Genomic DNA, 11656 nt, shown 5'->3' with positions numbered 1-11656 from the left:
TAGCCCGATGTTCCGGATAAATTGCAATGTTATTTTTAATTGTCCACCAACAGATGTGGGATTGCTTTAAAAGGCAGAAGATCACCAGTGATACTGTAAGTACTTTCCCTTCCTTGTAGACCAACATATATAAGGCCCCTTTTTCCGATTTCTTCTATCAAAAGCATCGAAAATGCAGTTGGGTAAAATAATGTTGATCATTTCCCTTTTTTGTTATGTAGTCACTCGTGGACTATCTACTGATTGTCGGACAATAGAGGAGCACTGTTCACGTTGCCTTTTAAAACTCAACGATAGCTATAACCAGTTGGAGGTCGTAAACAATGGATGCAGGCATAAGTTGATCGAAAACTACATCTGGGAGGATCAGGACCTCTGCGATATGCTGGTGATCGCCTGTGAACGTAAGTTAGGATGGACTTTCAAATTATAATTCAATTCAATTTTTGTTATTTCAGAAGCTGGGAAAAAGAAAAAGGATTGCTCAACAATCGCAAGGGTTAAACAAATGCGCAGCGTTAAGGAACTCTAAGCAAATAAGGATTACTTTAATATCGATTTTGAAATAAAAAAAATTATCCAAATTTGAAACAAAAAGTCCAAAAAAATTGCAGGTCTCAGCTTTTCACGTTTCCCTTTTGTATCAAATTTGAATTTGCCTACAACAGAGAGGTAATTACCGAACCATAGCTTAAACACTTTGTATTATTGGGATTCAGAATATCTTTATATAATTTTTGGCTGACAATATTGGCTTGGTTCTGGGAGAAAATAGAAGGATTTCCTTAATTAGGTCGAAGGCTTTCGGCCACATTTTTGCAAGTCCCGTTGTCACAGCGAACCATGGTCACTAAGAAATAAAGAAATCGATGAAAGCAATCTTATTAAACTCATAAATATTAGCTTACAAATGCACGAGGCCCGGACCAGTTCGCATCGGGTTATCCTCTTCCAGTTCCGGTCGTGTCGTCCGCAGTAGGCGTTGAAGAGCCCAACGGTGTCGTCCTCAGTTCCCACCTTGGATTCCTCGCGACGACAGTCGTCGAATAAACGATCGCAGAAACGGCGACCCGAAGCATCCTGAGCCAGGATCTGGGCCACCAAAATGCAGCAAAGAGCTTAAAGAATCGGGTTAGATACTGAGCCTCTGTCTTTAAAGAACTAACTTACCCAATGTGAACACAAGTTTCGACATTTTAGTAGCTTTTAAGATGGGACTGATCACTACTGTGCCAAAACGAATAAATTTTCTTCCTATTTATACCCTTAAAATTAATTCAGGGAGCAGAAGTCTTAAATTATTCGCCAACAACTGGGAAAGACCCTTTTTTCAATTCAATTCAGTTACACTAACTGCAGCTAAAGAGTTGTATTGGGCACAGATCTGTTTCTTTATCTCTAAAACCAGATGTGATCTCATCTGGGGCGGACTACTTCCTCGTTTGTCCCCTTATATAAGGCTGGACTTTGATTTAATTTAAATCAGAAGGCAACCTACAGTTGATTAGCTTCAAAATGCAAATGGCACGAGTCATCTGTTTCCTGTTGATCCTTGGCTGTGTGGTTGTTAATGCCCAAGCTCCTGACTGTCGGAAGCTAAGGGAAACCTGCAATCCCTGCATCCGAGGACTGAATAATACCATAAACAACGTGGAGTACATGAACAACGGTTGCCGCGAGAAAGTACGTGGCAGATACATCTGGAGGAATCAAACTCGGTGCGACCTTCAGGTCATAGCTTGTGGAGGTATAAGCGCAACGAATATTTTAGTTTATTACACAGTAATAACGGAGCTACGTTGATCAATCAACAACATATTTTAGAGATTTTAGCTGCGTACATTTGTATAAATTTTAATTGCTACCTCCCAATTTCAGCCCACAAGAGGAAAATGGACTGCCTGGTCATAGCCGAGCTTGCCGGCATGCCCAGACGTACTTAGAGGAATGCCCACCAGCAATATGACTATCCGAACGAACCCAGCTAAAATATTAAAAGTGATTTTGGACAAATAAATGCACCTTTTCGAAGAGATTTGAGTTGGTTACTCTGGTTGTCTGCCCGGCCAATAAAGCGATATGTTCTTGTCTCGGTCGTGGTCTTGGCCTTCACTTTTTGTGGGTCCCAGCTCGAAGCCCTTCCAGGAATCAACAGTCGCCGTCCCCGAGTGCATCTTCCACGTACGGGGCATTATCGTAAAGACGGGTCCAGACCAGCATCGCGATGAGTTGAGCCAGCACGCACAGCACATCGTCATGCCTGTCTTACACTTGATGCATCCCCGTCATCTCGTCTGGCAGTTCCTCAAAACTCCCCGCCCCCTTTTCCAAAACATAATTTTTCAAACGAAATTGTTTTGATTTTCTTGATGCCATAAAAAATGGGAATTTATTACTCGGCGGTCTGAGATTACAGTCGATGTTTGTGGCTCAGACGCCAGACGCGAGTTCATCTGGGGATCTGAACTTGGAGAAATTTTCCACGACAAGGGCAAACAGAGTGGCGCTTATTAATAAGCTGCCTATTTGCTTGTCCTAAAATTGGCTTCGACCTGAGTTCAAGTCTATAATTAAAATGTATCTTCAGTTATTTACACAATTGCAACCTTACTGAAGCTGCTACTAGACCAGTGCTATAAAAGTTCGGGCTGGAGCTAGGGATGCACACAGTTTCCCAGAACTTCTAAAAGAGGGTCCAACATGAAGCTTACTCCCATCTGCTTACTGGGTAGGTGAAAGAATATATACTGTTTAAACTTTAACTGAAATGGTATTTTTACAGTGAGCTTCGTGCTGCTGCAATGTGTGGAGCACAGTGAATCCTGCTTTGAGCCCTGCAAAGAAGGTGCCCGAAGGGAACATCATAGGGTAATTCATAGGGAAACTCATAGGGAATGTCACAAGGAACCTCATAAACGAGGACCAGGACCCGTGAGGCCCCCTAGGAGACGTGTGACACTAAGACCCAGGCATCGTGTCACTAGACGCATTATTCGACACAGGAGGAAGATACACCATAGGACCACCAGGAGCATTCCAGTTCCTCCTCACGAGCATACTACTCACAGAACTGAACAGACCAATCCACCTTGCAACGAGAAAACTACACACAGAACGTGTACTAAACATACCAATCCACCTTGCACTGAGGAGACTTCAACTGCTAGCTCTAAGGCTTCCTCTGAACCGGCCAGCCGACCTTGCACTGACAGTACTACCAATAGGATTCCAAGATCCGAAAATACTACAGTAACTAACCCAACCTGCACTGAAGAAACTACTACTCCTTGCTCCGAGAATACTACAGTAACTAACCCAACCTGCACTGAAGAAACTACTACTCCTTGCCCCGAGACCACTGCTGAACCGACCAATTCACCTAGCATAGACAATTCTACTACTACATCAACGACCACCGAGGAACCCTGTGGGTGTAAGTCGAGTCACCCACCTGGATGGAATCCTGGCGGTCCTATACAAACGTTACCTCCAACGACCACCGATGAACCCTGTGGAAGCATCTCGAGTCACCCGCCAGGATGGAATCCCGGCGGTGCCATACACACTTCAACTCCAAAGACCACCAAGGAACCCTGCGGCTGTGAGTCGAGTCACCCACCTGGGTGGAATCCTAGCGGCCCTATAAGTACCACCCCATCAACGAATACTCAAAGACCATGCGGAAGTGGTGAAAAAAATCCGCCAGGTAGGAATCCTGGCGGTCCTATAATACCCATACCCAATATTCCCGGGCACTTTGGACCCGGACCTGTTATTCCTAGCAACGGAGAAAACGGATTGGGACCCCATTGCCCAGGAGGAAAGAATCCCGGTGGTCCTTTAATACCAGTTCCCAAAATTCCTGGACCTTTCGAACCCGTTCCCACATTTCCTGGACCCTTAGGTCCTGGTCCAGTCATTCCCATTAGAGGAGGAAGTGGATGTGGCTGCCCCAATGAATGTCCACCCAAAGAGGAGCTTAGCGAGGATCTTCGAATACTACAGGACAAAATTCAGCTACTGCTTGACGAATGCCTCCGACAAAACCAAAGTTGTTAGAAGACTGTTGACTGGCCAAACGATTTCTGAACCAAAATTACTTTTATATTGTTGACTAATAAAATAATTTGTTTTGCATTTAATTGCTTTTCCAGTGTTTTTAGTCGTTGTGCATTTAATGGATCCCAAGTTTAGTGTAGCCCATGAAGAATTTTCTGTTGTGTTGATTTAATGAAACTAAGCAAAGCAGGGCTTCTCAATATGCTTTTAATATAAACTGTGTGAACGCGTGTGTGTCCGTATGAAGTGCTTTTTAAATACTTGTAGCGGTTTAAGCTTTTACCCTCACCAGCTATATGACCAGATGCCCCGACCCCAAACTCCCACTCGACACCCACTTCAGTTCACGTCATGAACATGATTATGTACTTTATGAATGTGCAGGGAGGCGATTGGACCTGCTAAAGCTGAACGATGTTGAGGTACTCTATTCCTATGCAATATATGATACATTTTATTTTTATGTTATATAAGTTAGGTAAATGGATGTTTCAGAATTTGTATCGAGATTTGAGAAAATATATATATTAAAATATTACCAAATAAATAATTACAAAAATTATACATTTTAAGATCATTACTTACTTTTACCAGAATAAAATGAAAAACTTCGAGGGTCAAGTTTTTATTTAAATACGAAGAGAAAACACACAATAGGTTTTTTATATATCATTTTTTAAACTTATCAATATTCATGTCGTAAGTCACACTATATTGTATTTATATTATAAATAAATAAATGTTCCCTTTCATTTATCTTTACGAACCAAGAAAAAAATTGTGTTGGTTATGTGCTTATTAAAAGTTGCACCTTTCCTTTTGAAAAATATAGTTGCAATCCGAATAGACCCGTCCTGAAGTTAGGGCATAGGTGGTGATGATTTTTCCACTCAGCCTGTGCCAACTGCTTATATAATATTTGAAAATTGAAAATCTTTTTGGCGCTGCACTTGAAAAATGCTTAGACCAGGCCATGATGATGAACTTTATAAAACTCTTGACCACATTTGCCGCACCCGTCGCCTCTCCCCGCCGATTGAAACCGCCTTTCCTATCCTTTCCACTTTGGACATGTCTGACCAGCTGACGTCCCAAAAAGTGGTTAGAGGAGGGCTTCGGACTCCGGACTCGGAGCTCGGAGACGGGGTCTACGGAATGCATTGCACTTGACTTTAGCGCCACTTGAAAGTGTAAATTTTATTTGAGCCAGCGGAGTAGGTACACATGTAGACACTCACATTCAACCATGCCCTTTGTCAAGAGCCCCAAAGTGCCTGGCCAGCGATATTGGCGTTTGCACTCGGACTTGGTCTTGGACTTGGAAACATTTTGGACTTGCACTTGGACGGGGCTGTGGAGCATGGGTCTCCGTTTCGATGTCGGTTTTTGGCCCGGAGTTTGGTGTCGTGTCGCTGACAGCTAAGTGGTGATAATCGCTTTTGAATTGAATCTGAGCAAGTAAATTTTCACGCAGACCAAGTTGAAATTCAAAAATGCAACAGGGGAAAGATCCCAGCGTTGGACACTGGCCATCGGACAAAAGACGTCACTGCTTGGCTTCGCCCTGTCTCTTTTTGGGTGGGCGTTTTGGTTTTTGTGTTTTGGCTGCGGCTTTATTCAAAAGTCCGGAGGAAGGGCCTCCGGGGAATGGGGCCACTGCGGTTTGTTTGGCTGGTTACTGTGGCTTCTAATTTGCGAACTGGATTTGCGGCTCCAAGTAACGGAAGGGCGGAGGCTTAGCTGGAATTGTAAGTCATGAAGTCAGGACTTAAAGTCTTGAGCCCCACAGCCCAAATAGTTAAAAAGTTGCATCGTAAAAGCTTGAAAGAGTCGTTGCCACTCAAAAACATTTCAGAAAATTACCCTACTACTATTAATTTACAACGAAATGGTTTTTGTTCCTTCGGAATTCTATTGAATTAACTTATCCTCTCACGAAAAAAACCAGTTGAATATTTCAATGCTCTCTAGTATTTTATTGTCAATCATTTCATCAATATATGAGTTTGTTTAGTTAATGCGGTCCATGCCAGCAATCTCGGCAATGTCGTTACAGTTCATGCGTCGCTCCGCTCCTAAGGACGTGAATAGGATCGATTAAAACACAGATCTTCGGACTTTTCTGGCGAAACTTACCCAAGCAGTTCAGCCTGGTGAGCTCGCACCGTCCCACGTTCCTCCAGCGCCAAGTCCTTCGGGTCCTTTCCCTGCACTCCCTGTTGAAGGCTGGCAGCTCACGGTCATTTCGGTTGTTCAACCTCTCCACACAGCGTTCACACCGCCTGGTCAACTCATCGCAGTTCCGGTTTTGTCCTGCGACCAGGGTCACAACAAGGACTGCAACCCAGAAATGTAAGTTACATATTTTAGGGATGCAGTCTTAGACACAAACTTACCAGTAAATACGGCCAAGATAGCTTTGATATGCATTATTTTGACTTGATAGCTCTTGACGGGAACTTATCGGTTAGCTAACTACCGAAGTGCTTGCCCCAACCCCACTTTATATAAACACCAAACTCTCCCCTTTGCAACTACCAAGCCAGCTGTTTGATAACAAAAAGTAAAGGTCTTTAATATAGAACAATAGGACTACCAAACTTACATAAGCTCTTTTTGATAAATTGATTTAAACTGGGTCGTCTTTTGAGCTCATTAAAGGGCGGAAAACAATCACTTCCTGGGTTTAATAAAGGGCTATTATGTCACAGTTGCCATGGGTTTTTTCCGAGGGCTGTTTAGCAATTTATAAAAGCTCGAGCACGAGCTGAGTTTAAGCACTGCAGTTAACCAAGTTCTCAGCGGCAATACCAAAATGCTAAAGTCAACTCTACTTTTTGGTAAGGATATAGGTCGACCTGCTAATAATATTACATATCCTAATCCATTTGCAATCCTGTTTCAGCTTTCGCTTGCCTTATCGTGGCTGTTCAGGCTCAAACTCCCAGGCCCAACGAAATTTGCCGTACTGAAAACGAAAGGTGCCGCCGAAATGAACAGAGGCTGGGAAGGAACAATGATGTCTCGAACATATTCAACAATCACTGCCGCCAGTCCTCTAGCAACTGGCGTAATGTAACCCGTTGCGAACTGACCCTGGCCTCTTGTCGACGTACGTAGCTTATTATCTACCTTTAAGGTGTATCCTCAATTTGATTACTGTATCCGTTTTATAGTGACAATCGAGCGTTGCGCCGTCGTAAATTGCGAAAACGTGAGGCGGAACCTTGGTGGAGGTGGCGTTGTTCCTCCATCTCCAAGGACGACAACTCCCCGGGTTCCTGCTCCTCAAACTCGCACTCCCTCGTCTCGCCGGACTACGACTCGTCGGACCACTACTCGTAGGACCGGAACAACTAGAACCCCGTCTCCTCGCAGAACCACCACTCGCAGGACCCCGACAACCAGAACTCCTCGCCGAACTACTACTCGTAGGACACCAGCTACTAGAACTCCTTCCCCTCGTCGTACTACCACTCGTCGTCCTTCCGAAGAGTAAACCAGCCGATAAAACGACTAACCTGGCCTTGCTAGAAAATGTTACCTAAAATGTTTATTACTGAAACCCAATAAAAATTCAATGCTCTCTAAAAATATGTTTTATTTTGACTGATTCGTCTTCTGGCTTGGATTTGAAAAATCACATTTAAACTTTTATAAAATCTATAGAAATGTATGAGCTTTAAAAGTGGGTAAACTTTAGTTCGAGGTCAATCGATAGACAATGACGATACAATACATTTCCGTCAAAGTTTTAATTAACTTAATCATTCACACTCGTGTAAATAATAGTTTTACAGTTTATTGATTTTACGTTAAAATTAAAACACAAAAACTATCAAATTATTTCATTTAATTATCCATATTTTTATTAATTTCATCTGCAATTTTGTGGGTACTATGTATACCCGATGTTGTGGGCGAAACGTTTACAACTCCTAAATCCTTGGTAATATTAATAAAGTTTGATGGGACATTCTCAATTGGCACTTCAAGCCCAATAATTTTAATTATATTCTGCGAATTATCTCGATAGTCTTCGCTTGGAAACGATGGGTAAAAGATGATTCCGGCTAAGCAAACTCCGAGCACCATTCCAGCCAGCAGGCTAATGCAACCTCTCCTACGCGATCCTCCTTTTAGGAAATTATTAGGAAGTTTATTTAAATATTTATATTAATTTTATTACAACCAACCTTTACTTTGCTGAGATATAGCTGCCAACTTGCTATTTAGCTTTGCAGAGCTAATTGGGATCATTTCTGCTGAAGCTCTCTTTTTCGAATAAATAAAAACACGTCGTACACTCTCCTTTCTTATACATCGTGCCTCGTTGGAACAATTGTATAAACATAAACATGAAATGCAAGTGGGAATAGGAAGGCAAATGTGCAAAGGTGATTGAACGATTTCGAGCTTATGGCTTATCAATTAAATAAAATATAAAGAATGATAGCATTAAGAAAGTTATTTGTTCATAACATGATTGATTCAAAATAAAAATATTGCAATAAAAATTATTGTAATAATAAAAAAATTGTACGATTGTTACTCACATTTACTGAATGCATTATATACCCCTATTATACGAATAAAGTTTTAATTGTTTAACTGGTTTTTAAAATCCTTTTTTACCATTGTATAAAATAATCATTTTGTTCCTGTGTTTCTTTACTCGTATGCATCGCTGTAAATGAATAAACTAGGTATTCCCTAAAAGTTACCATAAAAACGTACAAATATAGAGCATTAAAGTTTTTATTATTTCGCAGTGTAATCATTTTCACTTCGTTTTTGAAGTATCGATAAGTCAGGTGGTTCCTTACTCGGTGGGTCGGCGATCGAGAGCTCGCCTGATGTTCTCGCAGGACAAGGATTCACATCGTTCCAGAGTCACTGCACAGGGAAAATACTCAAAATGGATAACAAGTTCTAGAGTGAAAGGGAACTTTAGGACACTTACAAATACAGGTGGCCCTTGCGAGTTCGCACCGGGTGACGCTGCGCCAGTTCCTGTCGGTACGGCGACAGCTTTCGTTGAAAATGTCCGAAACATCGTTGGTCCTTCCATTGCGTTCAACCCTGGACAGACATCTCTCATTGACACGCCGGCAGATTTCCCTTTCATTTTGGGCCTGAACGACCACGCAAAGGCAAACGAAAGCTAAAAAGGGTGGGATAAGTACTGGCTCTCCTCTTGTTCGCAGGTCCTTACCAATGAACAGAGTGATCTTCGACATGGTGACTTTGCTGCCAGAACTCGCTTTACTTCTGTGCTGAGTTCGAACCCACTCTTGGGCTTATATAAAGTGCACACCGCTCTAAAGGAAAACTTCTGATTTTTTGACCACCTGGTACATTCAGGAGGCATAATAATTGGCCTATTCAACTCATTAAAAGGCGTCCTATTTTTGATACATTTCCTGAAACTTTTCCATTTTTAATAAAAGGCTTTTATCCCTGATTTATAAACCTGCCACATCTGGTGAAACATCTGCTCTGCGAGATCTTCGTTGTTTTGGGTGTTTATATAAACTCAAGTCAGATCGAAGAGATCTGTAGTGAGCTCACTGATAAGTTCCTGTCAAGAGACGCCAAGCTAAACAATGCATCTTAAAGCCCTTTTGAGCGTATTTGCTGGTGAGTTTGGGTCGGGCTAAAAAGTGTTTTTTTAATGTATTTTAATTTTGTTTTGTTATCTGACTTTTAGTCCTGTGCTTGACCCTGGTTGCTGCCCAGGTACGGGACTGCGATGAGATCGCCAGGAGATGCGAGTCCTGCGTGAGACGTCTGAATAACCCAAGCGATCGCGAGCTGCCCAACTTCAACAGGCAGTGCAGAGAAAGGACCCAAAGGAACTGGCGCTGGAGGAACGTAGGACGTTGTGAGCTCACCAGGCTGAACTGCTTGGGTAAGTTCTGGATATGACACCACTTATTTTTTCGTTTTTTAATAAATTCAAATTCTTCACCAGGTTGGGAGCGACGCATGAGCTGCGCTGACATAGCTGAGTTGGCTGGCATGGAGCGCAGGAGGAATTGATTAAGAAAAAGTCATTTACAAACGGATGATTAAATACAAATAAATAGAGCATTAAAGTAAAACTCAAAAATCGTTTTATTTACAAACCACAAGCAATTCAAATTAAATTTCTTCACGCCTTTGCATTGCATACCGCACTATTCGATCTTCTATTTCGTAATTACTTAGATCGGAATCTAAGTCGGAATATTCTTGATCGTTGTGTAATTCTGGAAAGTGTTGTTCGTCAAGTTCGTCATTCAGGTTGTGATCAACAAATTCCATTTCATTTGTTATGTGATCATCATATGATTGAACACCAATAACTGAAAATGACTCGGTTTGAGGATCTGGTTGATCGGTGGGGCCAATTGTAATATGATCATTGTTTTCGTAGTGATCGTCGTAGTGTTCATTTACTTCAACATCGCTTTGGGGGTACTCCACATTAGGCCGGGTTAAGTGATCATCTAGGGGCTCCTCCGGATCAACATAATCATCATTTTCAATGTTTGCTTGTCCGCAGTCTATGTATTAAACATTTAAATCGCACCTTCTTGTTTATTATTTGTTATTTTATTGTCTTACCCACTATCAGTAAAATGCATAATAAATGGAAAAGAAAACTTAATACCATATTCTTCTCGTATACCTTACAGCTCTTAACAGAATATTAATACTGATGGCTGGCATATTAAAGGCAACTGCATTTCTTTTTGAAGCTTTCGCATATTTAAACAGCATTTTTTCGTTACTGTTTATCAAGAATTTTTTTGGTTACAACCATGGATGCGAAGCCTCGATTACCTCGATTATAGCTTTTTTAATGTTTTATAAGCACTCTGAGCACTCATTTACAATCTCATTTAATAAAATTAGGAAAGGGGCTTATTCAAATATATTGTCTTTATATAACAACGCTAATTAGTCTGAATGTTTATTTATAAAATCACGTTTTGAAATTCTTGCGCTATCTTTAGACCATATATCTTTCAGCTTTGAACTAAGGTGTAAAACTGTCGTCTGGCATGTGGAAATCCATTGCTTATATCTTTGTTGATTCGGCTCTAGTATTTACGCGGCACGAATTAAATACATATTAAAGCTAAACTTGCATTAATATAACTTTTCTTTGGCTATAAAAAGCTGTTGGTGGGAAAACGAATATTAAAACCATTCGTAAATTTTTAATTTATTATTTATACTAGCCAGTTTAAGGTAAAATTTAACAACGGTCCATCAAAATACATTAAAAAAACAAAAAAAAACAATTTTATGTATATAATATGTTTTAACAATTCAGAACATACCTAATGTTAGGTTATTGAACATTTTATACATTTAAAACAGGAGTCTTATCCAAACCTTCTAATTTAATGATGAATTACTAAAGATCCATTCACTGTAGAATCCCCTGAAAGAATTGGTGAAAGCTCTTGGCCATTCTCCAGAACAGAGCTTCACCACGGGCCCAGGGAGAAACCCACCACAGCGATCGGTCTGAGAACGAGCCACTAAATTGCGTCTCTCGCAGGTAAACAAAAGTCGGTCAAAAATCCGCGAGAGGAAAACGCTA

General features: G+C 41.2%; 10 protein-coding genes across 12 annotated transcripts; 5 read left to right on the top strand and 5 right to left on the bottom strand.

The window, feature by feature from the left end:
• Positions 1–127: 127 nt before the first annotated feature.
• LOC127010868 (uncharacterized) lies at positions 128–681 on the top strand. 2 transcript variants are annotated; one of them, XM_050886237.1, is made up of 2 exons: positions 128–404; positions 462–681. In XM_050886237.1, exons 1-2 carry the CDS (start codon positions 173–175, stop codon positions 530–532), a joined length of 303 nt encoding a protein of 100 aa, XP_050742194.1. In that variant the 5' UTR covers positions 128–172; the 3' UTR covers positions 533–681. The 2 variants fall into 2 exon arrangements, with proteins under 2 accessions (XP_050742194.1, XP_050742193.1); XM_050886236.1 differs by having other exon boundaries at positions 459–670.
• A 5-nt stretch (positions 682–686) lies between these two features.
• On the bottom strand, positions 687–1289 carry LOC108030551 (uncharacterized). Its single transcript, XM_017103444.2, has 3 exons — positions 1171–1289; positions 909–1118; positions 687–850 (listed from the first exon to the last, which is right to left on the bottom strand). Exons 1-3 carry the CDS (start codon positions 1193–1195, stop codon positions 786–788), a joined length of 300 nt encoding a protein of 99 aa, XP_016958933.1. The 5' UTR covers positions 1196–1289; the 3' UTR covers positions 687–785.
• Positions 1290–1477: 188 nt separating this feature from the next.
• On the top strand, positions 1478–2035 carry LOC108030543 (uncharacterized). The gene is made up of 2 exons (XM_017103436.2): positions 1478–1747; positions 1879–2035. Exons 1-2 carry the CDS (start codon positions 1516–1518, stop codon positions 1941–1943), a joined length of 297 nt encoding a protein of 98 aa, XP_016958925.1. The 5' UTR covers positions 1478–1515; the 3' UTR covers positions 1944–2035.
• Positions 2036–2669: 634 nt separating this feature from the next.
• On the top strand, positions 2670–4142 carry LOC108030503 (mucin-2). The gene is made up of 2 exons (XM_050886227.1): positions 2670–2728; positions 2783–4142. The coding sequence occupies exons 1-2, from the start codon at positions 2701–2703 to the stop codon at positions 4057–4059; spliced, it is 1305 nt and encodes a 434-aa protein (XP_050742184.1). The 5' UTR covers positions 2670–2700; the 3' UTR covers positions 4060–4142.
• Positions 4143–6014: 1872 nt separating this feature from the next.
• LOC108030542 (uncharacterized) lies at positions 6015–6557 on the bottom strand. The gene is made up of 3 exons (XM_017103435.2): positions 6456–6557; positions 6196–6396; positions 6015–6134 (listed from the first exon to the last, which is right to left on the bottom strand). The coding sequence occupies exons 1-3, from the start codon at positions 6487–6489 to the stop codon at positions 6070–6072; spliced, it is 300 nt and encodes a 99-aa protein (XP_016958924.1). The 5' UTR covers positions 6490–6557; the 3' UTR covers positions 6015–6069.
• Positions 6558–6818: 261 nt separating this feature from the next.
• LOC108030537 (salivary glue protein Sgs-3) lies at positions 6819–7655 on the top strand. The gene is made up of 3 exons (XM_017103430.2): positions 6819–6899; positions 6965–7171; positions 7236–7655. Exons 1-3 carry the CDS (start codon positions 6875–6877, stop codon positions 7556–7558), a joined length of 555 nt encoding a protein of 184 aa, XP_016958919.1. The 5' UTR covers positions 6819–6874; the 3' UTR covers positions 7559–7655.
• A 78-nt stretch (positions 7656–7733) lies between these two features.
• Positions 7734–8335, bottom strand: LOC127010867 (uncharacterized). The gene is made up of 2 exons (XM_050886235.1): positions 8256–8335; positions 7734–8195 (listed from the first exon to the last, which is right to left on the bottom strand). The coding sequence occupies exons 1-2, from the start codon at positions 8317–8319 to the stop codon at positions 7912–7914; spliced, it is 348 nt and encodes a 115-aa protein (XP_050742192.1). The 5' UTR covers positions 8320–8335; the 3' UTR covers positions 7734–7911.
• Positions 8336–8799: 464 nt separating this feature from the next.
• On the bottom strand, positions 8800–9429 carry LOC108030504 (uncharacterized). Its single transcript, XM_017103392.2, has 3 exons — positions 9275–9429; positions 9023–9223; positions 8800–8955 (listed from the first exon to the last, which is right to left on the bottom strand). Exons 1-3 carry the CDS (start codon positions 9297–9299, stop codon positions 8882–8884), a joined length of 300 nt encoding a protein of 99 aa, XP_016958881.1. The 5' UTR covers positions 9300–9429; the 3' UTR covers positions 8800–8881.
• Positions 9430–9568: 139 nt separating this feature from the next.
• LOC108030505 (uncharacterized) lies at positions 9569–10171 on the top strand. The gene is made up of 3 exons (XM_017103393.2): positions 9569–9699; positions 9770–9970; positions 10034–10171. The coding sequence occupies exons 1-3, from the start codon at positions 9666–9668 to the stop codon at positions 10099–10101; spliced, it is 303 nt and encodes a 100-aa protein (XP_016958882.1). The 5' UTR covers positions 9569–9665; the 3' UTR covers positions 10102–10171.
• Positions 10172–10203: 32 nt separating this feature from the next.
• LOC127010866 (uncharacterized) lies at positions 10204–11438 on the bottom strand. Of its 2 annotated transcripts, none has more exons than XM_050886234.1 (2): positions 11391–11438; positions 10204–10607 (listed from the first exon to the last, which is right to left on the bottom strand). In XM_050886234.1, the coding sequence occupies exons 1-2, from the start codon at positions 11419–11421 to the stop codon at positions 10204–10206; spliced, it is 435 nt and encodes a 144-aa protein (XP_050742191.1). In that variant the 5' UTR covers positions 11422–11438. The 2 variants fall into 2 exon arrangements, with proteins under 2 accessions (XP_050742191.1, XP_050742190.1); XM_050886233.1 differs by lacking the exon at positions 11391–11438 and adding an exon at positions 10669–11083.
• Between the last annotated feature and the right edge of the window lie 218 nt (positions 11439–11656).

This window comes from Drosophila biarmipes, chromosome 3L, assembly GCF_025231255.1.
Source record: "Drosophila biarmipes strain raj3 chromosome 3L, RU_DBia_V1.1, whole genome shotgun sequence".
Lineage (NCBI taxonomy): Eukaryota > Metazoa > Arthropoda > Insecta > Diptera > Drosophilidae > Drosophila > Drosophila biarmipes.
This window is presented reverse-complemented; position numbering and strand designations above follow the sequence as displayed.

What these genes read in the sequence shown, in the direction of transcription:
- LOC108030503 (XM_050886227.1), top strand. Translation starts at nt 2,701, where the DNA reads ATGAAGCTTACTCCCATCTGCTTACTGG. An exon ending in TACTCCCATCTGCTTACTGG is followed by an intron (nt 2,729 to 2,782) that starts GTAGGTGAAAGA and finishes GTATTTTTACAG; the next exon opens with TGAGCTTCGTGCTGCTGCAA.
- LOC108030504 (XM_017103392.2), bottom strand. Translation starts at nt 9,299, where the DNA reads ATGTCGAAGATCACTCTGTTCATTG. An exon ending in GAAGATCACTCTGTTCATTG is followed by an intron (nt 9,224 to 9,274) that starts GTAAGGACCTGC and finishes CACCCTTTTTAG; the next exon opens with CTTTCGTTTGCCTTTGCGTG. An exon ending in CGCAAGGGCCACCTGTATTT is followed by an intron (nt 8,956 to 9,022) that starts GTAAGTGTCCTA and finishes TTCCCTGTGCAG; the next exon opens with TGACTCTGGAACGATGTGAA.
- LOC108030543 (XM_017103436.2), top strand. Translation starts at nt 1,516, where the DNA reads ATGCAAATGGCACGAGTCATCTGTTTCCTGTTGATCCTTGGCTGTGTG. An exon ending in TCAGGTCATAGCTTGTGGAG is followed by an intron (nt 1,748 to 1,878) that starts GTATAAGCGCAA and finishes TCCCAATTTCAG; the next exon opens with CCCACAAGAGGAAAATGGAC.
- LOC127010868 (XM_050886236.1), top strand. Translation starts at nt 173, where the DNA reads ATGCAGTTGGGTAAAATAATGTTGATCATTTCCCTTTTTTGTTATGTA. An exon ending in GCTGGTGATCGCCTGTGAAC is followed by an intron (nt 405 to 458) that starts GTAAGTTAGGAT and finishes TTGTTATTTCAG; the next exon opens with AAGCTGGGAAAAAGAAAAAG.
- LOC108030537 (XM_017103430.2), top strand. Translation starts at nt 6,875, where the DNA reads ATGCTAAAGTCAACTCTACTTTTTG. An exon ending in AAAGTCAACTCTACTTTTTG is followed by an intron (nt 6,900 to 6,964) that starts GTAAGGATATAG and finishes ATCCTGTTTCAG; the next exon opens with CTTTCGCTTGCCTTATCGTG. An exon ending in GACCCTGGCCTCTTGTCGAC is followed by an intron (nt 7,172 to 7,235) that starts GTACGTAGCTTA and finishes TCCGTTTTATAG; the next exon opens with TGACAATCGAGCGTTGCGCC.
- LOC108030542 (XM_017103435.2), bottom strand. Translation starts at nt 6,489, where the DNA reads ATGCATATCAAAGCTATCTTGGCCGTATTTACTG. An exon ending in TATCTTGGCCGTATTTACTG is followed by an intron (nt 6,397 to 6,455) that starts GTAAGTTTGTGT and finishes TCTGGGTTGCAG; the next exon opens with TCCTTGTTGTGACCCTGGTC. An exon ending in CACCAGGCTGAACTGCTTGG is followed by an intron (nt 6,135 to 6,195) that starts GTAAGTTTCGCC and finishes TCACGTCCTTAG; the next exon opens with GAGCGGAGCGACGCATGAAC.
- LOC127010866 (XM_050886233.1), bottom strand. Translation starts at nt 10,717, where the DNA reads ATGGTATTAAGTTTTCTTTTCCATTTATTATGCATTTTACTGATAGTG. An exon ending in ATGCATTTTACTGATAGTGG is followed by an intron (nt 10,608 to 10,668) that starts GTAAGACAATAA and finishes TTTAATACATAG; the next exon opens with ACTGCGGACAAGCAAACATT.
- LOC127010867 (XM_050886235.1), bottom strand. Translation starts at nt 8,319, where the DNA reads ATGATCCCAATTAGCTCTGCAAAGCTAAATAGCAAGTTGGCAGCTATA. An exon ending in TATATCTCAGCAAAGTAAAG is followed by an intron (nt 8,196 to 8,255) that starts GTTGGTTGTAAT and finishes ATTTCCTAAAAG; the next exon opens with GAGGATCGCGTAGGAGAGGT.
- LOC108030505 (XM_017103393.2), top strand. Translation starts at nt 9,666, where the DNA reads ATGCATCTTAAAGCCCTTTTGAGCGTATTTGCTG. An exon ending in CCTTTTGAGCGTATTTGCTG is followed by an intron (nt 9,700 to 9,769) that starts GTGAGTTTGGGT and finishes TCTGACTTTTAG; the next exon opens with TCCTGTGCTTGACCCTGGTT. An exon ending in CACCAGGCTGAACTGCTTGG is followed by an intron (nt 9,971 to 10,033) that starts GTAAGTTCTGGA and finishes ATTCTTCACCAG; the next exon opens with GTTGGGAGCGACGCATGAGC.
- LOC108030551 (XM_017103444.2), bottom strand. Translation starts at nt 1,195, where the DNA reads ATGTCGAAACTTGTGTTCACATTGG. An exon ending in GAAACTTGTGTTCACATTGG is followed by an intron (nt 1,119 to 1,170) that starts GTAAGTTAGTTC and finishes CGATTCTTTAAG; the next exon opens with CTCTTTGCTGCATTTTGGTG. An exon ending in GGTCCGGGCCTCGTGCATTT is followed by an intron (nt 851 to 908) that starts GTAAGCTAATAT and finishes TTTATTTCTTAG; the next exon opens with TGACCATGGTTCGCTGTGAC.